Source organism: Cyprinodon tularosa, unplaced genomic scaffold, assembly GCF_016077235.1.
Source record: "Cyprinodon tularosa strain WSP-4 unplaced genomic scaffold, ASM1607723v1 ctg26, whole genome shotgun sequence".
Lineage (NCBI taxonomy): Eukaryota > Metazoa > Chordata > Actinopteri > Cyprinodontiformes > Cyprinodontidae > Cyprinodon > Cyprinodon tularosa.
Window position 1 is genome coordinate 4,248,427 of NW_024038961.1, and position 25,524 is coordinate 4,273,950.

Below are 25,524 nucleotides of genomic sequence, written 5' to 3' on the forward strand. Positions count from 1 at the left end.
AGTCCCCAGAGGACTCATCCCCCCTTCAGAACGAGAGGCACGGGGAGTTACCAGTTTTATGACAGTACTGGGAATCAATTATGCTAATGGTGGCTAATGAATGCACTTCAGGGAGCTGCTCCCTGCACTAGAGGGCCATTTTTACCATTTGCATATTGATGGCAGAAGGACAGTGGCCACTTTCATCCGGCATGGGGAACCACTGTGGAAGGGCACTCCTGTGTTCTTTGCACTCTCACCGTAAATACAGTGGTACATTTGATTACCTTTTGCTTTTTTTCACTTTGTGTAACATCAAGTAAAAAAAAAGAAAAAGGAATCAGAGTGCGTGCTTTAACTGTCAATAGATCAAATTCAGGATGAGCAATATGAATTACACTTGGAAAACTCCTATAAGCTGGTTTACACAGCAAGATTTTAAAATTGTCTGCTGATTTTCAAAACTTAAGAGACCCCACACATGAATGCATAAAATCATTTAGCTGTCATGCAGGAAAAGTCATTATACCTCTACAAAATCCATACATATGATTTAGAGTTTGTACTCTTTTAACAACTCAAGGATAGATAATAAAAACAGTTTAATTTCACAGTACATGCACTATTTAACAATGCCCGAATGTCTATTTTTGAAGCATGAAACAACGCAGCCTAAACTGAATTGAAGGCACCATTGGAGAATGCTTTGAATGTTTTGATCTGGTGGGAAATTGGTTAAAAATGTATCCCTATCCTAGCACTGATAGCACCTTATGTGTTTTCTATCTGCCTCAACAGTGAGCAATGGCAACTTTTCATCTGCTTGGTTTGTGATTCAGAAAAGGAGAAGATAGCTTAAGCCAATGACAAAATGAATTAGTATCTGCACAGCACACCAAAGAGCAAGGCCTGAATATCAGTTAGTGAACACCATAGTTAGTAAAATAAACAGTGACCTTAGAATAATTTAATTGAAGTTCTTACATATTTTTGGAGCCCCAAGTCATTACCCCTGAAATAGTTGTGTTGTGCACTCTGAATGTTAATGTTATATCTCTTTATTTACTTCAACGTTAAATCGAACTGTTTTTTAAAAAGATGTTTGTTTTGGTTAATGTATTGTATGCATGCCTGTTAGTGTGTATTTTTGTATGTAAAAGAAAGCAAAAACCCTACAATCGACATATGCACTGTAGCTAATCTGGGGCGTAAAGCCCTGTGGTGTGTGCTCATACCTCTCTTTTTAAGACAGTGTTCCACCACAGCCACACAAATAAAACACTTTGTAAGTGACAGTGCGTATACATTGGGATCAAGGGTTGGGCGACAATCTATTACTAATGGTTCTGGGCAGGGTTTTAAATTGGTAGAATTTCAGGTTACAGATCAGGTCTGATTCCGAGTGCCAGGGTGCAGAAGGATATGGGTTTGATAAATCATGTAGGACTCTGGTGCAGAGCAAAACTGAGCTGGGACTAACTGACTTCTCTTCTAATGAAGAGAGAATAGATAGAATGTTGCTAGGACTGTTGCTTGACAGGACTGCTGCTTGCCTGGTTCCCCTTAGAAGGAGGCCATACATGACAAGATATTGGACCAAGACAAACCAATAAGTTGAATTTCACCAACTAGGGATTAGGGTAGTCCCAAAGTTCCTCTGAGCAGACCAGATCAATCTTAGAACCCTGTATACAACAGGATGTTCTTGCCACAGTTGTGGCCAATATCTGGGCTTTTCAACAGAGGACGATCAGGGCAGAAGTCTACACAATGGTCTTGCAGAAACCCTCCTTATGTTGCTCATGGGAGTCCTTTTTTCTGGTCTACATCAATTCTGTGTAACTAACTGGAGATATGTCAGCATACTCAACACAGTTGAAGTTGCTTGTGGTTTTGCCCATAATCAGGCTTGCCTCTTGTCCTTGATTCTGTTTGTGGCCTTAATGGACAGTACCTTAAGGCACAGTTTTGGACAGGAGGCTCTCTGGCTGTGAAAACCTCAGGGTCTCTTCTTGGCCTTGCAGATTTTTTTTTTTTGATTTTGTTGATGTTTACAGGCCATGACCCTCACTTCTTTTGAGTTTGAAGTGGCTTTGATGAGGGTCAGCGCCTCAAAGTTCACAAATCTAGCTTTGCTGCACAGAGGAGTTTAAAAATCAGTGCCTCGTTCAGTGGTGGTAGGACGGAGAAGGATAGATGGAGTTGGGCCTCCAGCAATAGAGGCATTGTTCTGTTCTGTAGTGGTGGAGAAGAACTGAGCTGAAAAGCAGAGCTCAGAATTTAGTCAACTGACTCGTATTCATTAGACATAGACTGTAATTAAAAGAACTAGAATTTGCATACAAATGTCTAAGATGATCATTTCAGGTGGGGCAGCTAGGATCAGTCTTAGAGTTAATTTGTATTAAGTGATATACATTTATTTACAAGATCTGCATTATTTTTGTTATTATAAAAAGCCCAACAAAATATACATTAAGTATATTCTTCTTTCAAGAAGGCTCTTCCTCTTTTGCCCCAGTCTGAGGTCATTTTCAATTAAAGCCTTTTTGTGGTCAGTGACTCAGTAGTCCTGGAAGTGCTTGAGTCTTTCCCCAACGGACAGACACTGTGTAGATTAAGGCGAGACCTCTTTACTGCCGCTAAAGTTAACATGCATTTAAGCCATCTGTTTGCAAAGATAGATGTCTGGCTGCATTCTTCCTCGCCCTGCTAAAATGCATTAAGGGAGAGAACGCCAGACCAAGAGAGAAGTCGTTATGTCTGATGTGTTTCAGTCAAGTAAGGGCTATGAATAAAAACCCTGCTATGAATAAGTTATGATGGTGATAAAGGAAAATGGACGCAGTCTTATATAAACATAAGTCTGGAAGGTGCTGTATAATATTTACAGACACACACACGCACACAATAAATATATATAAACAGATGTGTTTAAAAAGACAGCAACACAACCATCCAGGATACCTGTTCTTAAGTACAAACTTTAAGGTTGGGAGAAATATAGTGCGGCAAATTGCATTTCAAGAAGAAAAACAGAAACAGCAAATTCCGAGATTCTGGAAAGTTTCCGGAATATTCCGGAAATTTGCGGCTTCCTAGAAATGCAATACTGTAAATAGTACAATATTCTGTTTGAAATGTAGTGGAGTGAAAGTTATGTTACTACTTAAAAAAAAAATGAATTAATGACGGAATGCAAAGATTCTCAAAAGAAAAAGTTCTTAAGTACAGTAATCAAGTAAATGTACTTTGTTACTTTTCACCACTGATTTCTGTATACAATTGTAGTTTTAGTTGTTTTTTGGTTTTACTTTTTAATTTTATTGCACTTGTTTATGAAGTATATCATTTCTAATCTTATGATCAGATTAACAATACAAACAATATATATAAAAACCAAGCAATCATTTTTTGCAGAAGTGCTCTAAGCATGGTGATGATACCTGATGAACAATAAAACATAAAGTTTGCAAACACATCCATTCTGCCAGATTAGTCATTAGTACCATTCAAACTGAAAGACTGAATGAATAAACAAACAAACAAACAAACAAATAAATAAATAAATAAATAAATAAATAAATAAATAAATGAATGAATTAATGAATGAATGAATAGGAATTTATTTCAGACAATTTCAGACAGACAATTTGACAAACAACAATAAATGAATCAATCAAGTGCACACAAAAATACTACTTAAAATCAAACAAACCAAACACCAATTTCCAAACTAACTAAATTCACCTGAACATAAATAGAAATAAAACCCTTCACCAAATAAACCTGTCAGTATATACAGCCAGAGAAGTGACATACACTATATTGCCAAAAGTATTTGCTCACCCATCCAAATTATTGGAATCAGGTGTTCCAATCACTTCCATGGCCACAGGTGTATAAATTCAAGCACCTAGGCATGCAGACTGTTTTTACAAACATTTGTGAAAGAATGGGTCGCTCTCAGGAGCTCAGTGAATTCCAGCGTGGAACTGTGATAGGATGCCACCTGTGCAACAAATCCAGTCGTGAAATTTCCTCGCTCCTAAATATTCCACAGTCAACTGTCAGCTGTATTATAAGAAAATGGAAGTGTTTGGGAACGACAGCAACTCAGCCACGAAGTGGTAGGCCACGTAAACTGACGGAGCGGGGTCAGCGGATGCTGAAGCGCATAGTGCGAAGAGGTCGCCAACTTTCTGCAGAGTCAATCACTACAGACCTCCAAACTTCATGTGGCCTTCAGATTAGCTCAAGAACAGTGCGCAGAGAGCTTCATGGAATGGGTTTCCATGGTCGAGCAGCTGCATCCAAGCCATACATCACCAAGTGCAATGCAAAGCGTCGGATGCGGTGGTGTAAAGCACGCCGCCACTGGACTCTAGAGCAGTGGAGACGCGTTCTCTGGAGTGACGAATCGCGCTTCTCCATCTGGCAATCTGATGGACGGGTCTGGGTTTGGCGGTTGCCAGGAGAACGGTACTTGTCTGACTGCATTGTGCCAAGTGTAAAGTTTGGTGGAGGGGGGATTATGGTGTGGGGTTGTTTTTCAGGAGCTGGGCTTGGCCCCTTAGTTCCAGTGAAAGGAACTCTGAATGCTTCAGCATACCAAGACATTTTGGACAATTCCATGCTCCCAACTTTGTGGGAACAGTTTGGAGCTGGCCCCTTCCTCTTCCAACATGACTGTGCACCAGTGCACAAAGCAAGGTCCATAAAGACATGGATGACAGAGTCTGGTGTGGATGAACTTGACTGGCCTGCACAGAGTCCTGACCTCAACCCGATAGAACACCTTTGGGATGAATTAGAGCGGAGACTGAGAGCCAGGCCTTCTCGTCCAACATCAGTGTGCGACCTCACAAATGCGCTTCTGGAAGAATGGTCAAAAATTCCCATAAACACACTCCTAAACCTTGTGGACAGCCTTCCCAGAAGAGTTGAAGCTGTTCTAGCTGCAAAGGGTGGACCGACGTCATATTGAACCCTATGGATTAGGAACGGGATGTCACTTAAGCTCATATGTGAGTCAAGGCAGGTGAGCAAATACTTTTGGCAATATAGTGTATCTGCACTATGTATATTAATGTGCTTTAAAACCGATAGTACTGAGGGTAATAATTTCTATCTGCTTCCCAAAGTGCAAATGCACATGTGTTTCCTGAAAGCATGTGCATGTGCAAATGTGTTGCTGGAATTGGTTGTACTTCTAAAACGGATCAGATAACAACAGGGATGCTGGTGTTTGAACCATTATTACTCTTCTTCCAGCATGACCAAGATCTTAAATATACAACCAGAGCTTGTATGGTTTAGATCAAATTATGTTTATGAGTTGGTATGGTCCACTAAAGTTAAGAACTTAGTCCAGGAGAAAAGGCTTGAAAACTAATGTTCTAAAAAGTCTCAATTCAAGGCAACTCAATAATGCGACTCACTTTTCTTCCTCCTCCCAGTAATGTATTGCTTTGTGTTGTTCTTCAAATAATAATAAAGATACACTAAATTTTTACACTAGGGTTAATTCACTGTTATATTCCTTTTAACAAAGGACTTCTAACAGAGCAAACATTCTTGGTTAGTGTTAGATGAATATCAATTATGATATATATATTAAATATATTAGACTTAGTTGTAATAGTTTCATCTAACCTCTGTTAGGAATTAAAAGACTGAAAAAATCTGGAAGTTGCACTTTAAGTTTACCTCGTTTCATACTGGTGGTTTACTAAACCAAAAACTAACAATATACTTTTAAATTCCTTAAAACTAAATTATTAGAGTACAGGGGTCACAGACTCTCATTTTTGAGTAAGGTTAAGTTTTGACACATAAACTTCTTGAAACCTCCTTCTGCGATGCCATCACTCTGTGGAATAAACAGAGGGAGACAGGCAGTGTTGGAGGCTCCCACTAATTTGCTATGGTGACATTTTCTTCTCTGTCTCCTTGGGGGAACCGCATAGACAGACTGAGGGAGTCTGAAAAAAAGAGGTGTTTGGAGAAAGAGATAGAGAGCAGTGAGAGAGAAAGAAAAGAGGGATGGTGAGGTAGACACTAATGAACGCAGACAACAAAGACCCTAACCTGAGCTTCTAAGCCCCTGGAGACACGGAGAGGTTTTTCAGCGGGTCAATAAAAGCACTGGACCATGTCTGCGTCTGCCTGCCCTTCAAGCACCCGCTTAACTATAGAGTGAGGACTTTTGTTCAAGGTTGCCAGAGTTAAAGTGGAATAACATGGAATTTCATCTATAATTCTGGCAGAGTTTATGGATTAATGTGCACAGAAGGAGAAATCTGTAAGATCTAATGTGAACTCTTCTACATCTATGTAATTATGCATTAAGGAAAATGGCTAATGATTTTTTTTGGCAGTAGCTGGCATGTATGCTATAATATAGGGGTTAGAAAATACACCTAAGATCCTCGAAGATACAGGCTTATTTTACCACAAACATTTCAATCATTTTTTAAAAACAAAATTTATTGTAGATTTCTTTTTTTTATCAAAACTAAATCATAGTATATCGGATCAACAAACCAGCGTTGCTAGCCCAAGGCAAAAGCAAACTATGTGATTACTCAGGGCCCTATGGGGTCCTCAAGAACAATTTATTGTTGTTTGTTGTTTTTTTTACATTTCTACATTAATATAGCAACAAAAGCAAACAGTTATATTAAATAAATAGGAATTTTTACATTTATATGTATTTAATCATGTATGAATCATTACTACATTAAGAAGATATATGGGTTTAGCAGAGGAACAGCGAGTATTAAGGAAGGACAGTGTCACATAAAGTACCATGTGTGGGTAAAGGCAGTTTCCATTTTCAAATAGAGATTTTACATGTAGTTATGTGTATCTATGAAGTTCTAAAAACTAATTATTGAAATAAAAAAATTATTTTCCACCTGGTTTCAGGTGACATTGCATCTGCATTATTTAAGATCTTATTTGATATTTGACTATTTGATTTGATTTGTTTTGGTACAATTTGATGTATTGTTTTTATTTAAAAAGGCTATTTTATTAGTATGTTGTCTTTTCACTATAGGTTATTTTAGTGCATTAGTGTAGTTGGACCTGGTAGCCAGATTGATATGTGTAGAACTGAGTTAAGTTTTACGTTATCATTCCATAATGGCTGCCGTCCAGTCTGTCCGTGAAAATGAGGGATGTTTAGTACAATACTTTGAGCTGATTGGATGTAAAACAGTCTGTTACTGTAGTCTTGCAACTGTATACAATAGGACTGTTTACGATATAACAGATCATGGCAAAAAAATATGAAGTTGTTTGTGTTTTTAATTTTACAGGCTATTATCATATTAAGTAGATGGTTAATCTAGTTAAATTGACCTTAAATATGGAAAATGTAGGAATGATAAATGAATTACCGTGGGGGAAATAATCCTGCCCTTAAATTTGCAGATTGATTTTCTGATAAAAAAAATAGCCTAATTTATCTAATTGTTATATATATACCCAACTTCTGATGGCTACTTTCAGCAGGATAATGCACCATGTCATAAAGCTGGAATCATCTCAGACTGGTTTCTTGAACATGACAATGAGTTTACTGTACTCAAATGGCCTCCACAGTCACCAGATCTCAATCCAATAGAGCATCTTTGGGATGTGGTGGAACGGGAGATTCGCATCATGGATGTGCAGCCGACAAATCTGCGGCAACTGTGTGATGCCATCATGTCAATTTGGACCAAACTCCCTGAGGAATGCTTCCAGCACCTTGTTGAATCTATGCCACAAAGAATTGAGGCAGTTCTGAAGGCAAAAGGGGGTCCAACCCGTTACTAGCATAGGGTACCTAATAAAGTGGCCGGTGAGTGTGTATATATATATTATTTTAGGTACAATAAAGAAACTTCTGAGAAGTCTATAGAGAAGGATTTTATTTTGCTCTTTAAGTTAATTCTATAATGATACGAAGGATCTGTTGTTTGCCCGGGGTTCCAAACAGGCTAGGACCGCCCAAGAGTGCAACCTAATAATGGATAAGAACATTAAAAAAAACTAAATCTAATCTAAACAAGACTGATCTTTTCTGCCAATTTGATTGATCAGAGAATTCTGCTTTATTTCATTTCGACATCCTCCATGAGAGCATTTAATTTAGTCTGAGAACAAATCGATTCTTATTTTATAAGGGTTATAACAATAAAACCAAATCTGAAAGCGAGAGAAAAGACAGGCATATTTCCCCCTGGAATCTTTTTCTGTGTGCTCTGCATGTGCTGCCAGAGGAATGCAGAGTTTGAGAAAAGTTAGCAAAAATCAGCATGATGAGATATTGACTCTAATTCTGTAACTTCATTTTATGCATCAAGTGGCAAACAAGATATCATACCGCTCATAATCCTCAGCCTCCCCGAACACACAGAGGCCTCCCACAGACCCCATATTGATATTGATGGGGGAAAAAATGTCTCACATCTGGGGTCCACACACCACAACACACACCTGAAATAAGGAGGGCGCAGCACGCAAGCATGCTGGGAGCAGCATACTTGGCTGCCCTACTAAGTCCCTCCACGTCTGACATATGTCATTCCCAATCTGTTCAACAGGCCACACGGCTCTGCTGCTGCAGCACAGAGGGTGGCAGAAGATTGAAGGAAAGGGCACAGAGGGACAGAGACGGTGAGGAGTGCATGAAACCAGCAGAGAGAGAGCTACTGCTGGTGGCTGCAGTGTTTTCCATATTAACTGGTGGTTTGGAACAAACACCATCTGCTCCTCAACAAAGTTAAACCCTCAGTGAAAACAGATGTCACAACCCCTGTATACATTTACCAGCAGCCACTTTAAATGATTTAAGAGCAATGAGCTTCTTGAAACACAAATCTGCAGTCAAACTGACAGGCAGCTGTTGTTTGCACTGTAAGGTTTAGGCATTCTTAATCTTATCTTGGGCCCAACAATAACAAAAATGTACATATATGAGAATGAACTGAGGAAAATTTGTGCGTTGGACTTATTATTTTTTATGTAAGATTGGAGGGATAAGTATGATTGAATTTGCACCCATAACTTAATAAAACTAATATAAATTATGAACAGAACTTGGTTGCCCTCATGTGGCAGGGTGATGTAAACACAGTCAAGGTAAATCCTTTTTTTGTAAAGGTGCTGAGTATTGGACAGATAGACAAAATGTCATTCAGTGAGTCTTAAAATCTATGAATAGATATTAACAACTCTATCAATACCAGGATACATGTTTTCTTATGAAAGCAGTACTCACAATAGACTCTAATAGTGTCTGTAGTTAACTTAATGAATAAATCAGGGGCTGAAGCTGATCAAAAACTACCATTGCTAGAGCCTTTATCAACAGCATAGACATAAATAAATGCAGCTGATCCATTTATGTCAAAACATAAAGCAAACTATTTTATTAATGTTTGCAGTGGCCTTTGTTTACAGTTATCCTAGAGCAGCACTGAAACATTATTGTTCACTTTGGCTTAGCCACAACGATGAAAGATTCGCTAATCATTTTAATCAAGTCTTGAATTTATGTTTGCTTTAGTTTAATCAATTTAACATTAATTTCTTTTATTTGAACATTTCTGTTTTGTTTTTTCACTTTCATATAAGCTTTTTAAGTTTGTGACATTGATCCTATTTTGTTTGTTGCTCGATTGTGTCTGTAAACTAACATGTATAAGCTGAGAAAATACTTTTCTTTATCTAACATGTAAAAAATTATTAAAAAAACAAACAAAAATTTCACATTTTTCTCAATTCAACCTTTTTATATGCTTTAGTGTAGATGAAGGGATCAGTAATGATCTGGAGTTGAGTTATTTTTCCTGCTACTGGAAATACAATTTCCCGAAGGGAGTAATCCCAAGGGATTAATAAAGTCAAGTCTAAGTCTAAGTCTAAGTCTGTCCTTTACCTCTGAGGGTTGTAGGTGCATCACTTTTTCACTACCTGAATAAAAACCTCACATGTTGTTTCATATAAATTGTGACATTCACCAGTCTTAGCCGAAGGCAAAACTCAGAGAAGTCAATGGGATGTAACCACAACTGAGAAGTCTATAATTTTCTGAGAAATGTCCTTTTTTTATATATGAGTTACATTTATCATGTCTTTAATTTAGTTTTCTGATAACAGACATTCACGTGAAAATCATTGGATTTTGTTTGCCCTTAATAGTAAAAAGAAAGTATGATCAAAAGTGGGATCTTGCAAAACTTTCTTTAGTATTTATTTTGTAAACCTTTAGAATCCGTTAGTTATGCAGGGAAGAAAAAACTGGATTTGAAATTCAAACATTGATAAGGGTCATATCATAAAGTTGTCTTTGAAAAGCGTTGTCTATGCTATTATCAGTCGTATCTGACAGTATAAACCGAGCTCCCTGGGGATTCCAGGCACACACCTCAATGCCTTGGCCTTGTTTTACATCTCCAATCTGTTACAGTGGAAACTCCCCTGCTTCAATCCCACGGATGATTAAACACGATAATTAAGGTTTTTGGACGTTTTCCACAGAGGAGCAGACGTAGCAGCTGGTGACATTCATGCATTCCCAAACAGGGAGGAGGGAATTACAATGATGCTCTCATTCTTTTTCAGCTCTCACAATGTCTGGTCTTAGCATCAAAATAGTCAAAAACAGACAATTTCTTGGCTATTTTGTAACTCATCTCAGTAGCTTAAAAGCAGTAATAGAGTACTTTGATGTTTGGATCTGAACATTTGGAAATCACATAGATAAGTAGATAGGACTTAATATCTCTAGAATCAAACCTGAAACCTTTTTGCTATTCACTACCCACCGAGCAGCCCATAAGAAAACCAAGCAACCAAGAAAATCTAAAAAAAGCTAAAAAATATACATAGGTACAGTAGCCCTATTTACCCAAATTGAACTTAGAGCTCAGTTTAAAGGTTGCTCCATTTAAGTAGTAATACCAAACTACAATAGACTAGCTGCATAAATGTTCTTATAACCATGGATGTGGGTGTCATCAAAGATTTTGCTCAGTGCAAAAACAAAACACAGCTTACTCCACCGCTCTGGACTACTCTAAGGATTGTGGCGACAGTTTAATGCTTTGGGGTGTTGTTTTTCTGCAAGAACTTAAGATCTGTTTTTTTCTCACCACAACAAGAGAAAACATAGAATTTCCCAGGTAGAGCCTGGACTTGAATAACACCGAACAAATTAGCTATACTATGATCCATTTATTTCTTTTCCAAGTATTTAAATTAGCTTTTTATTGAGTTGCAAATTATCTATTCCATTTATGTCTGTATTTTTTGTAACAAAAGCCACTTTAAGGGGTGTATTCAAAAGAAACCTAAATTATTAGTTTAAATTAAATCTAATTTGGATGTTAACAACAAATTTATTTTAGCAATCCCGATGAGGTATCTTTGAAATGCAATGATAAAAGATTTTTCATCTTTTATAAATAATATTTCATTTATTCCAGAGACATGAGAAAGAGTATGGAGTCTGAAACAGAGCAAAATACTTAATTTCCCAGAATTTAGTGACACCTCGAAGAAAATAAGCAATCTGGCTAAAATCTATGAATTAGATAAGGAAATATTCGAGTTCAATCCAATCAGTGCTATTCCTCCATGGTCATATCCTGAGACAAAAGTGGAGGGTTTATAAAATTAAAAACACTTGGAAACTAAATGAAGTAGGTGTTAAAACAAATGTTTTTTAGTGGTCAGGAGACAACAGAAAAGCCATAATTAGAAATTCAACACAGTTAATTTAGGTTGTCTAAGGTTGGTATAGATGTTCAGTCTGGTTGGGCACCAGCCCATGGAGGAGTAAAATGTAATTAAATGAGAGATAAATTTGCTAAAAGTGCTTTAAAAAAAAGTCGGTAACAAAATATAGAATAAGTGCATGAAATTTAATTTCATGCACTTATTCTATCTGGGTCTCAATCATGGCACGATTTCCAAAAACTATACATTTTTGTTTCACCACAATAAAAAAAAAAAAGAAATTGGGAGGAAAGACAACAACAAATGTGAGAGATGTGAAGCAAAAAAACAGTAGAACATAGAGTTGAAGAAACAGACTGTGTGCAGAAGTCAGAACGGCAGGGAAGAATGGGGATTGGAGGGACTATTAGGAAATAAATGAACAAAATAGAAAGCCCATATGATTAAAAGAGCATTTTTACCTGCATTACAAAACACTAATAAATATAGAGGGTAGGAGCTGTTGTTGTTACACACTAATGTGTGATAGGTGGCGGTATGGGGCAACAAGCTGTTTTCAACGCGTAATGATATGAGAGAAGAAGAAGACTCCATGGAAACGGTCTATTGGCGTGCTACATGCTAGCTAGTTGGATAGCAAGAAGTGAGAGGACGTTGCTGTGTGCAGGATAGATTGATCTCCGTCTGTAAATATGAGTCGTACGCCTGATGCGAGAGCCAGGTAAAACTGATTTAACACGCAACTCACCATTCAACTGATTTACCACGTCTAAGATATCAGTTAAGAAGCTCAAACCCCACAACAACACGGGTCTTGAATAGTTAAGCAACCTGTTAAGATGCATTTATTTGATCAACTATTCAAATTCATGGGGCGATGCTATTGAATGCTTTAATCTATTGCATGTGTGTCTATCAGTCGCTGTTGTTATCTCTAAACATGTGAAATGCACAGCATCCCATCCTCTCTATGTTTAGACTGCCTTTAATTTATTATTTTTTTGATTTATATATTTTTTTACACATAAAATTTCAGAAATAAATAAACCCTAAAATCAGTCAGTTTTGTGCAGCGTCTTCCATTAGTATTCATCGCCATATTTTTTTTAACCACATCATTAACGCTATGTTGTCTATAAATAAACCCAGCTGTTTTCAGCTGCCATTGAATCAACATCATTTGGTTGATTTGGATAACGGTTGAAATTTGTAGATTTTGATCTAATCAACGTAGAAATATTAACCTAATTTCTATGACATGTTTCTCAACATAAAAATCACAAACAGAACAGCAGAGACAAATAGGGAAGAGGATTAGGGCCACTGGAAAAACAAACAAGCTGATTTTTAAATACGGTATTATTTCAGTTTAATATGGAAAAAAAGTCAGATTTCTGACTTTAATCTGAGAATTCTGACTTTTTTCCACAGAATTCTGACTTTAATCTCAGAATTCTGACTTAAATCTAAGAATTCTGACTTTTTTCCTCAGAATTCTTACATTAACCTCAGAATTCTGACTTTAATCACAGAATTCTAACTGAATTCTGACAGCTAACAAGCATGGTAACATCAAGCCGTAGTCATGTCTGTTAGAGAGACCAACCTAGCTCTCTTGTTTTAATCAGCTTCTGCTCTTCCATTAATGAAATCGCATCACCAGGCACTCCTCGGGCATGTTAAAGTTGCCTAATTCCATCATTTTCCACTAATGTGTTACTGTGTTGTGTTACTCTCAAACAACTAGCATCTTTGTCAGTGAAGCTGAGTGCTCCCACATCTCTTCCTTCATGGTGCCCATCTACATTCAGAATTCTGAGATTAAATTCAGAATTCTGAGATTAAATTCAGAATTCTGAGAAAAAAGTCAGAGTTCTGAGATTAAAGTCATAATTCTTAGAAAAAAGTCATAATTCTGACTTTTTTCTCATATTATCCTGAAATAAAATTGAGAAATCAGTTCACTTTTTTGTGTGTTTTTCAGTGGCCCTAATCTCTTCTGTAGACAAAAAAACCCCTGAAATTTAAAGTCTCCTGAATCAATTATTATCATACCTACTATTATCTATTATACATGCTCTATTGCAGCAGAATTCACAGCAAAATCTAAAGGTACCACATGACTACAAAATGTTCTCAAAGCAGCCTGTGGCAGGCCAAATAATAACCTTAAGTTTTATTTCCAAACCTGCTGACTCTGTAAAACATGTGACGTAATGTTTTCAGCCAGGTGCCAAATTAACCATCAGTTTGGACAAAGTATAATGCTAATCGACAATTACTGATAAATTTAATTTGACCAAGTTCTGCGCTGGTAGATGAACAAATGACCAAGACTCAACTCAAACATCAGATTGAGAGTTGAGCTTTTAACATGGCTTCCTCATTCATGTTTCAACACTCTTTCAACAGTTAATTAATCTCTGTGGGTGTTGGAACAAAGTTATTTTTCAACTGACATATATCGGTAAGGCATGTTTGTAAAAAAAATTTTTTATTAGACATATAACTCAAAAATGGTTTATATTTCAACACTGAATTCATGATGAGTTAACAACACATTTTCAACTGGTTGGTGTTCAATGTTGTTTTGATGTTGAATCCATATTTTTCTTAAACTGACATTGTTTTCAACAAATGGGAACTGAAAGTTCTGCAATGTTTTAGATACTAAATGTGGTCGGTAGTTGTACTCATCTGCCCTGAGACACTCTGTAGATGATATTTGCTGCAATTTCACGATGTTTTTCTCCACCATCATTACACATCTACTAAACGTTTTCCCCATATTTCCTTGGGAAGCAGCTTAACCTCAACCAGATTATACAGGATCTGTGAACATCAACTTGTAATTCTTGCTTAAGATTCTCAATTACACTTAGGTCTTAACTTTGATGTGGCCATTCTAAGCCATCTATTACTTAGATCTCATCTATTCTGGCTGTCTCTTAAGAGCTGCTGTTGCACTGAAAGATGAACTTCTGCCTTTGCAGCCTTTAGCAAGTTTCCTCCCCAGGATTTCCTTGCATTTAACTTTGTCCTCCCGTGAATTCACGACAATCTTTACCATGTTGAATGAAAGCATACCTACAGCAAGAGGCTGTAGGGAATAAGATCAATTAGTTTTATAGTGATGCGCGTGAGGTTCACATTCAAATGAGCAGGCGTAAGCAAATGCCGACCCAAGTAACACATTGTCAGCAAGCTGTCCCAACTGAAGTCTGATGTCTGGAACCATTTTGAATTTAAAACAGCTAAAGATAATGTGCTGATATGAGACATTAAGGTGGCTTCCCACTACACTGATAATGAGTGACGCCTTGCATCTCGTGGTACAGACCACCAAGTTTACTTCAAGCCAGAAAGCCTTTAGGTTGACTGAAGACATTAACAAATGGGGCCTGACCAGCAAAAACCCTGTAGCTGTTACAGACAACGCTGCAGAGAAGATAATGCAGTTCATGCATGTCTGCTGTGTCCCTGCTGTGTCACGTCTGCTTGTTTGAGTGAGGCTTCACTTTTTCACTTTTCACTTTTCACATTTGGGCTTATGAGACAGTTTTGTTCACATCTCCATTTTAAACTGTCTGATTTACAAGTTACGAGTTATGGAAAAGACAGGTCGAATCAAAATCAATCTATTTAGAACTGTAACAATAGAAATCGAATTAATTCAGGACTTTGGCGAAAATACCCAGCCCTAGTCCCAACTTTTGTTTAATTACTGGATGGTGTGCTCACAGCGTGATGTGCTTGGTTAGTGGCATGCCACACCTTGCATTTTGCACTTTTTCTAAAGTCCAAGTTTTTGCTGTCCTCTACAGTATGTGTTTTTAGGTAAACTTTGAACAGGCTTTTTCTTGGCAATAGCTGTTCATCCCAAAAGGCCAGATCTCTGGAGTATATGACTACTAGTTGTCCTGTAAATATCTTCTGACTTTATAATCTCTGCATCCCCTCTGAAAATAGCACAGGTCCCTCATCTCCTTCTTTGTTTATTCTACCCTTGCCTGGACTGCTACTTTAATTGGATGTTTATGTATTTGTATGCTTGTATTTGTGAAATACTCCATACTTTCTGTTTCTAGACATTCCATTAAACAGTCTTCCATCTGATGTTCAAAAGTTGTTTTGTTTTATAATCTAACCTTTTTGCAAACTTCCCCCAAATCTTTATTCCTGACCTGTCTTGTGTGTTCTTAGTTCTTTAACATGATACTTGCTCTCTGATGTTTTCTACTTATTAAAACTTCACAAATATGTTTCTGTGGTATTGTTTTTATTTTTTATTGTATTTAAATCATTTTCATTATTCCTTTTCAGAGATAAGCAAACAAGGAAGATCCAGGAGAACATCACCAATGTGGAGAAACACTTTGGAGATATGTGCCAACTGTTTGCTGCATACACCCGCAAAACAGCCAGGCTACGGGACAAGGCAGACCTTCTAGTCCAAGAAATCAACTTGTATGCGGACACAGAGACACCTGACCTAAAGAGAGGGATGAAACAGTTTGCAGAACACCTTGCCAAGATTCAAGACTACCGCCAGGCTGAGGTAGATTTTTATATATTTTACGTATATACATCATCTTAAATGAAATAATAAATCTAACATTTAATGTTACCTTATAGGTGGACAGGCTGGATGCCAGAGTCATAGAGCCATTAAAAGCTTATGGAGCTGTGGTGAAACGTAAAAGGGTAAGGTATATCAAGAACCCCGTCAGGCTTCATTCACTGCTGCACAATGAATATGTGAGGCAGTTATTTAAAAACATGGCCACTTGAGGCTGTTGCAGAGCCTGCAAAACTGTAGAAACTCTCGCAAGGCTGCAAGAGGGCAGTATTGGTTCAATCATGATGTGAAATACTTTAAGCAATAGTAAGCACCTGCGCTGCTTGAGACTGAAAATTTCTTGTTGTTTGTTTTTAGCATTTGGTTTTTATGACATCATTTTTTTTTTTATCCAAAGAAGGTGTCTCCCTTGATGTAGGTATATTAAATTTCTGGCTCATCTGCTGCAACTCTGGCACTTATTCAAACATCTTGCAAAATAAAACCATTGAAAGACACAGTGGGAAACTAGCTGTTTTAAACATTACTGTGTGAGGTCTTGTTTCACATTGATAGCTGACCTAAAGCTATGGACTCCTGTAACAGGTTAACAAATTTCGTATAAGTTGCAAGAGTACCACATATGTTGTGGCTCACTGTTTATGTTCAACATTTAATCTGATTGAAATGGTGAGAAACATGTATTCAGATTTTAACACATACCTAAATGTTCTGTGTCTCTGCAGGAGGATCTGAAGGCAACGCAGAGTGCCCTAGACAGAGAGGCCAAACAGATGGCTCAACTGGAGAAGACCAGGCTCCGAAACCCTGCAGACAGACAGATTATTGTATCCTTGCTTTGTTTCTCTTTAGTTCTTAACCGGAAACATTTATCTATCAATGGTTGACGTTCAGCATTTAGCTACAGAACTTAAATTTTCCTCATTTATTTCCTTGATCAAATCTTCAGTCTCAGGTGTGTCCCATGTGAACCTTGCAGCTCCGTAATTTCCTCAGTTTTACAAAGTTGAATTTGTCCTCTATGGTGGAGCATCTAAAATCATATTTTCCTAAACATTTTACAAGTTTATATTGCCTTTTAGTATATGCATTTTGTTGCCATCAGGCTGAGAGCGAGCTCCAAAGAGCCACCATGGATGCCACACGGACCACCAAGAAGCTGGAGGAGACCATAGATGAGTTTGAGCGGCAGAAAATCCAGGACATAAAGGTTTTTATTTTTTTTTCCTAATTGTCTTCCAGTTGTTTTGTTCCTGTGGAGCAGTGGGGAACAGTTAATGGAAACCAAACAACAATGATTTAGGCAGTCTTTCAACTCGGCTTAAACACAGGCCCATCTTAAGCTGTTTGAAACTATTCCTACAATTCTCTTTCCCCCTGTCAGCGCACGCTCACTTTCGCTGTTGATCTTATCAGTCTCTTCTTCTCCGGTAGAAAGTCTTGGGTGAATTTGTGACAGTGGAGATGTCTTTCCATGCCAAAGCTTTGGAGATCTACACTTCTGCATTCCAAAGTATCCAAAGTGTGAATGAGGAAGCAGACCTGGAGGTATGGGAATCTCTTGTGTAAAGTTAAAATATATAATCACAGGCTCACAAACTTTTTATTTATCACAGAGGTATGATAAACAACCAGCATCTTCAGTTAATATTAAAAACAATTGTAATAGTTCACTAACACCCACTGAGAAAAAGTCATGCATACAGGTTGCAGAGAAATTACAGATTTTCACAGTTAAAACCAGTTTCTGGCATGATTTTTGTCTGAATATTTGACCTATGCGAAATGGTTGTGCTCCATGTTCCAGAGAAGCTTTAAAGCATAGTCTGTTGATTTAAGTTTGGGGCCTTTCCAGGAGCTTTATACTAGACTGCTTTATCCCTTCTAAAGCCCGCTTCAATGTACATTTGGGATTATTATTATTATTATATATTATCATCTTGAAATGCCCAGTTTTGGCCATGTTTCACCATTTAGCAGCAGAGAATAATGTAAAACAGGATGTGGTCTTTCATTATTATTCCATCTACTGCATGATGATACTAATAACGTACTTGATAGCGCACACTCCTTGACTAAATGTCTTGTTGTCATTGTGGCCAAACTTGCAGTCTTTATCAACTCTTATTACAAAACAACATTGACGATTATAGTTTTACATCAGAACCAATAACAAGCATCTTCTAATACAGAAATGTGATCTTATTGAAAGATATTTTCCATGATTACGGCACACAGACTACATATCAATACATAATGCTCATTATATACCAATACTTTTCAGCTGGTAATGCAGACTTTTCTGACACATACTGAGCCAATAAAAAAGTACTTGGCTTTAAAGTTTAAATTTTAAATTAATTGCATATGGAAAATTAGAAAATAATGAATGCTTATGTTAAAAGTCGTCTGGTATTTTTTCTTGTTTTAGAAAGGCTTCTTCTGCAAACAATCTATTAGTTGTGTTCTCTGCTATTTCAGTGGTTCTCTGGAGTTGGCAGCAAATATTTAAAAAAAACACTAAAGCATAGTTATTCAAGAGTTTGGTCATGGTTTGGTGAAATCTTTCACTAAATGATACTACTGCTACTTCGATATTTTGAAGTTTCTTTTCTTTTGGTCTTTAATCCATAGGGCTCAAGACTTAGAACACTTTATTAATCCCACTAGGGGCAATTCGTTTAAGCAGTACATGAGGAAAACAAACAAAGAAATAAATAAACATGTAATAGCATGAAAAAATAAGATGATTTAAAAAAAAAAATGAGGATCAAAATTAATAATGATAAAAAAAACACTTAAAGATAGCATAAAGATAACACAGTTATCTTTAAAAACACACAAACACACACACACACACACACAACAACCAACTTATATAGAGTTTAAAAGTGGAATTGCTGCTGGTATAAAAGAATTTGCATAGCGGTTTGTTTTACAATGAGGTGTTACAAAGCGACATCCTTAAGGCGACAAAGAGAATTAATTTTTAAGAACATGTTCTGATGAAGAGAAGATCACTTTAGCTTTTTTCCAATTTGTTTATTACAAAAGGAAGGCAAGTCCTTCTTGTTCACTCCTATGATTTTAGAACAGATTTCAGCTACACAACTCAGTGTTTAATTCAACCTTTGCTGCTATAACGGCTTTACCCCTTCTAGAAGGCTGTCCACAATATCTAGTAGTGTGTTCAAGGGAATTTTTTCGATCACTCTTTTAAAAGCCAATTCATGGAATTATAGGCTGATGTTGGCTAAAAATGTCTGGTTCTAAGTTTGTAATTACTTTCCAAGGTGTTCTCTTGGGTTCAGGTCCAGACTCTGTGAGAGCCAGCCAAGCTCACCCAAACCCAACTCTCTCTTCAATGTCTTTTTTGCTGCACTCTTATGTTCAAGGAGGAAGAGACCATCTCCAGAAATTTTTCCAGGAAGTCGAGAGCATGGAATTATCCAAATACTCTTGGTATCCTGAAGCATTCAGAGTTTAAGTAGAAAAAAGGAGTCAAACCCAGCTTTTGATTAACAAACCTACGCCATAATCCCTACTCCACAAAACTTTACACTTGGCACAACGCAGTCAGACAAGTACTGCTCTCCTGGCAACTACCAAACCCAGGCTCCTCTGTAACATTGCCATATAGAGAAGCTCAATAAGTCACTCTTGAGACGGCACTTCCATTGCTTCACATTTCAATCCCTCATATTCTATGAAGCTTTCTACACACTTCTCTTGAACTAATCTGAAAGCCATATAAAGTTTGTTGATCTGTAGCATTTGATTTTAAATAAAGTTGGGAACCTCTATTGAGCATCAGAATCTCCTACACCCCTCCATCACTATAAGAAACCCATCAATTCATGGTTGATTGGCTTTTCTTCCTAATTACTTCCACTTGCTTATAATACTACTGGTTTATAGTGGAATATGTAAGAGCAAGGACATTTCTTAAGTGGACTTTTTACATACAGCACCAACCTGGAACTGATTGAAGCTCCTGAGAGCAACAAACGGTCTGTATTGTTTAAATAATGTGGATTTGCTTGCCCACAATAATGCGGATTGTGAGCGAATATGTTTGGTGTAGTTGCTCCTGTAAAATAATCCAAGGTTATGAGCTTTCTCAAATGCACAACAAACTCCAATTCAACCATTCAACTGTCACTAAAAGACTACCACCAGGATGTAAACAGTTGCTTGGTGCTACCCTCCTAGCTCAAGATCCTTTAGGAGCTTGTTTATTACAACTCCTGGATGATTTTGGTCTAAATTTTAGTTTCATCTACACCCTCTGCTCTTTGTTTGATAAAGCTGAGAGTTTTGTTTTAAAGTCCCCGCATATCATAGTCCACGCCCTGTGGCTTAACTTTGAAGTCATCTGCGGTAAATACTGAACAATCCGATCAGTCATGCCAGCCTGTTCTCCTTTGTCTACCATCTGCTGAGAGGTTCTCTCTGCTATTTGAGGAAAGAAAGGAAAAAACAAAGGATCAATGATTCCCTGTGAGCGATGTTCCTTCTGCGGATGCCCTTGTGTTGTTTTCCCTCCACCCGTCGCTGTCTAATTTGTGTGTTTTTGCAATGAATCATCTGCCTTTCATTCATACTGAAACAAAACTCTTTACTGAGATCACTCTGGGTTTCAGCAACTCCTCATACATAACTTGGGAGATTGAATCATTTAAAACATGCACAATGATAAGCATGAGGGAAATCCTGATCTGGAGCCAAAGCTTTCTATCACACTGATTGCACCTCTGAGATTCTTTCATTATCTAAGCACACTGACGACCCACATGTAGATTTGTCCTGTTATCATATCCTACAGTAGTTTTCAGAGATGTAAACCTTGCTCTAAAATTGCCATATTCTTATCTCACTGTTTTGATGCGGCTCCCCCTACTGCTTTTTGCAGGTGTTCAGGAGTTCTCTGCACCCCCCTCACTTCCAATCTCGCTTAGATATAGTGCGAGCCAATTCCAAAGTATCCCTCGATCAGACTGGCTCCTTCATGAGTACATCAGGAACCTTACAGGTAAGACGTATATAGACTCCTGAAATGTTTTGACCAGAGTTTCCCTTAAAATTGCCTGTCTCGGCTTGCTCATAATCATTCCATCTTCCCTGTTTGTTGATGCAAAACTTTTACTGTTGTGCAAAAATAAAAGACAATCTTATTGTTTTTTTTTTAACGGTTGCCTTCCTCGTGTCAGCATAGCTTTTTACTTGATGAACGAGTGTTACAAGAGTTGCCAGAGGATAATCGTTGTATTTCCCCATCCGTCATATTCGTGATTTGCACAAGTTACAACGTGCCGCTTATATAATTCCTTTTCTACAATATTAATGGTTTACCCAGCATCTGGACAGCAGCACTGCTCTTTTTTATGGGTGGCTATTGCTATATTTAGAAAAGTTTTGCTAAACTACTTACATTTAATCAATTTTCTATTTTGTAAAATTACGACAAGATTATTTAATTTGTATTTCTGACACACCAGCAAAAAAGAGGGCATAATTACAAAGTGGAAGGAAAACCATATTTGGATTAGATTTTTTTAGGTACATATAAGCCACTGAACAGTGCAGTGTCTGTTAGTATGCAGTATTTATTCTGATACCCCAAAATAAAATCAATAGCAAAAAAACGACTAAGTCAGCCTACTAGAAAGCTGTCCACCCATTTAGTTCCAAGGCTACTGCACTTCTATGAAGACCCCAGCTTGTTTTTTTGTAGTTGTTGTTGTTTTCAGTCTAGTAAACAGTATAACCAAGACATTAATCCAAAGACGAATTTGTGGAAAATTAAAAATGGGGTTTGGTTTAAAAAAACAAAAACTAAAAACAGTCAATCCATCATTTGATTGAAGCAGCTACAAGACTGAGTGTAACTTAAGGGGGAGGTGGAAATATTCTTAACTGTCAACAGGACAGTTATCATACAGTTCATACACTGCTTTAATGTATTCTTCATGTAAGAGTGTCAAAAAGAAAGCTGTTATTAGAAAGGTCACAAGCAGCCCAACTTGCCGTTTGCCAGAAGCCACTGGGGACTCCAGCAGATGTGGAAGAAGATGTTCTGTTTAGATGAAAAAAAAGAGTGGACTTTCTGACCTACATGCCAAATGCATATAAGTCAGATGTGGTAGTAAAGTGGTAGAAAATCTATCCTGCACATCAAAATTAATTTATCATTCCCACGTTTAAACATGGTGTTGGCAGCATCATGCTATGAAAACCCCTTTACATATACCGATCTTAATTCAGGGCAATCATGAAAAAATCGTTGTGGCTTTAGATGAATTCAAATTAGGAAAGTAATGTAAGTAATGAATGTTTCAAGGATTACTCACCCTAATACTGACCTTTTTACTATAAAATATGCATGAATGTTTTATACTGCCTTCTACATGTTGAACTGTGTGGCGCCTTCTTCATGTTTATGAATGTAAGGCATCTGATTTTGAGTCAGTGTTGGTATTTGCTCAAAGGATTATGACATCATTAGCTCTGCCACTGTGAGGTATGTCCCTCAGTTGCGTGCATGCCTCTGTAGTGAGTTGGCGGTGGAATAGTGAGCTTTAGCATCTTTCTATTGATTTTCAGGAATAAGATTCATTAGCTTAGCATTATGTTAGTTCATTCAGCATTTATTTTTCAAATCTTAGAAGTAGACGGAGTAAGGCCCTGCTATGACTGGTAGAAGGTCTTTTTAAGATTATGTCTGATCTTGCTGAGGTTGATCTATTTTACAGTGTATATTGGCAGATATACTCTAATAGATTTTCACCTGTAATTCCTGCAAGAAATTATTATATAAAGCGCTGACTCAAATTTAGATTGATTTTCAGATTTTACAACTATGCTAAAGTTTGTTTTGGGCTAATAGATAAAATCCCAATAAAAAGGAATTAATTGACGGGTATAATGTGAAAATTATGTTTAAGCATGAATTCAGTTTTATGGAAGTATAGCTGAGGACTTGTTTTTTTTTTTTTTAAGTTCTTGAATGATTTGAAGTTGCAAAAATCGTTAAATCAGTATTTTTAGATATTTAATCTGTCCAGAGATGTTTCGGATTAGAGGTTTCAGATACACATTGCGACACAGTCCGGTCACACCAGCATGCCTGAAACTCGTCATACCTCCTCCTATGATTAGATTTGAATTTATCCGGTAGCACTCACTTCTGTTTTTAAGATACAGGCTGACTGTGAGAAACTCATGTTGCAGAACCGGCTTACTTGATGGGTGAAACTAGAAACAGAAATCTGAAAGTAAAAACGTACCGTACCTTTTTAAGGAATGAATAATCTGACATCAGTGCCTGCTCATTTTACTATACGCTTAGCTGATGTACCAAATGCTCTGGATTTAACCAAAGCACAAACTGTGCCTAATAACTGTCTGCAAAGTGTTTTAGTTGCGCAGTGACTTAATTTGTTGTCACAGCAACAAAGAGCCAGCAGCCGCCAGACGAGAAGAGGGGATGAGGAGGAGGAGGATGATGAAGACGAATCTGAGGAGGAGGAGGGTGATGAGGATGAAGATGAAGAGGACTCAGACGACGAACATTAGGCTTATTAAACTATTTAGGCTTGCAGAAAAAAAAAGAGAAAGAAAACAAAAAACAGATAAATTGTTTTACGAAATAAAGCTGTGATTCTGCCAAACAGTCTTTACCCAGTTGGAACAGTATTGTAGTTGTTACGTTATGTAGAAGACACATTTATGCTCTGGTAGTTTTATTTTTGTCAACAGTTTCTTTGAGCTGTATTTTTATATGTCACACAGTGTCTCTGAATATGCGTTGTATTTGAATGATTTGCTATGTTCAAATAAAATGGTTCTCTGCGTAATAAAAGAATAAAAGTACACGGTGTACTCCTGCTCACTTTTCATTAGAAAAAAAAAAAACAGGAGAGCGCTTGTTTGTTATTTTAGAAACTGTCGAGAGAGTGAATCAGTCCAAGTGACAGTAGTTATGTGACGACCACAGTTAAAAGTGACTCATCTCTGCCACAGACATGTAAAAATGGAACAAATGGGAGACAGAAATATTTTGCAGGGAAACGTCCGTGTTCATGTGGGTTAATATGCATGTATGTGTAACATCAAGCCTTTCAGCAATCATGTCAGATTTTAAAAGACCTTTTCTGTGCGTTTAGCATGTTGCGTGTTGACGATCTTGGTAGATGCTGCAGCCACAATGTCTGCTGATCTGTCTTGGATGAGTCACTCAACACATTTTATAGTTCTCAGCTGCTTTTGTCATAATTCATTCCTTTAACCTCTGACGCTCTATTGCATGCATGCACATCTGTTAGAAAAATTACAAAATATATGCAAATTTACAGTCCTTAAACTTAATTTTCATCTATATGCAAGAAACACAAGGGATACTAGACCCTCCCCTACAGCAACGTTAATTTTCTCACTGGCTGCCACTAAAAGGTGTGTAGGTGTCGTGTCATGAAACCTCTACGCAACAGCGCCCTAATGCATATAAAGGTTAATGTGTATGCAAACACAGTCATTTTAACATGCACTCACGTAGCCGTTTGTCTTTGTTGCAATGAATGGCCTGTGTTGCAGTGAGTCATCACCTGCAGTTTGTGTGATGGGGTGAGTCAGAAAACTTTTCCAATCGCAGATAAACCTTCCACTCCCCTATCACAGCGAAACAGGGTCTGAGAAGAACAAGGAAAAAGACTTGCACGATGGAAATGTAGAAAACAGTCTCCTGATTTAGCTAAGAAAGTCAGGGGTGCCAGAGGAAGCAAGAGTTGGTTTATGAGTCAGCGACTGAAAGACAACAAGATGTAAAGGAGGTGGGGGTGGAAGGGGCAACTGGGAAAGGTCAGTCAAAGCTCCAGGTCCTTGTCATTGACTCATAGGCCGGCACTCCTATCAAACTCAACGCCTGCGGCGCCATCAGCCACCGCATGGTTTCATGCAAATGCCTTCATGTGCCCTATCTTTCCCTTGAGGAGAATGTCACTGATCTCACTTAGCCAAAAGCTTATTCATTGTGAACACAATTTTTTTATTGCTACAAATTGTTTAGACCTGTTTTAAAGAAACTGGCTTGAATAAAGTTTGAACAGCAGCACATCTAAAATGCTTCCTCTATGTAGTAATTAGCTGATCTAAGCGATACAGCCGATCATACCAATAAGTTGCTGACTGGAAACATGCATGGGATTTTCTTTAATGCTTGGCAGGCCAGGACT

At 37.5% G+C, this 25,524-nt stretch overlaps 1 protein-coding gene across 1 annotated transcript; it reads left to right on the forward strand.

The window, feature by feature from the left end:
- Positions 1–12,297: 12,297 nt before the first annotated feature.
- cibar1 (CBY1 interacting BAR domain containing 1) lies at positions 12,298–24,166 on the forward strand. Its single transcript, XM_038288661.1, has 9 exons — positions 12,298–12,436; positions 16,039–16,273; positions 16,351–16,419; positions 17,020–17,121; positions 17,244–17,249; positions 17,400–17,504; positions 17,729–17,842; positions 21,207–21,326; positions 23,744–24,166. The coding sequence occupies exons 1-9, from the start codon at positions 12,408–12,410 to the stop codon at positions 23,867–23,869; spliced, it is 906 nt and encodes a 301-aa protein (XP_038144589.1). The 5' UTR covers positions 12,298–12,407; the 3' UTR covers positions 23,870–24,166.
- Positions 24,167–25,524: the final 1,358 nt, after the last annotated feature.

Excerpts from the sequence above, each read along its gene's own strand:
- cibar1 (XM_038288661.1), top strand. The coding sequence starts at position 12,408 with ATGAGTCGTACGCCTGATGCGAGAGCCAG. Across the intron at positions 17,505-17,728 it reads AGAAAATCCAGGACATAAAG|AAAGTCTTGGGTGAATTTGT; the intron begins GTTTTTATTTTT and ends CTTCTCCGGTAG. Across the intron at positions 17,843-21,206 it reads ATGAGGAAGCAGACCTGGAG|GTGTTCAGGAGTTCTCTGCA; the intron begins GTATGGGAATCT and ends TGCTTTTTGCAG.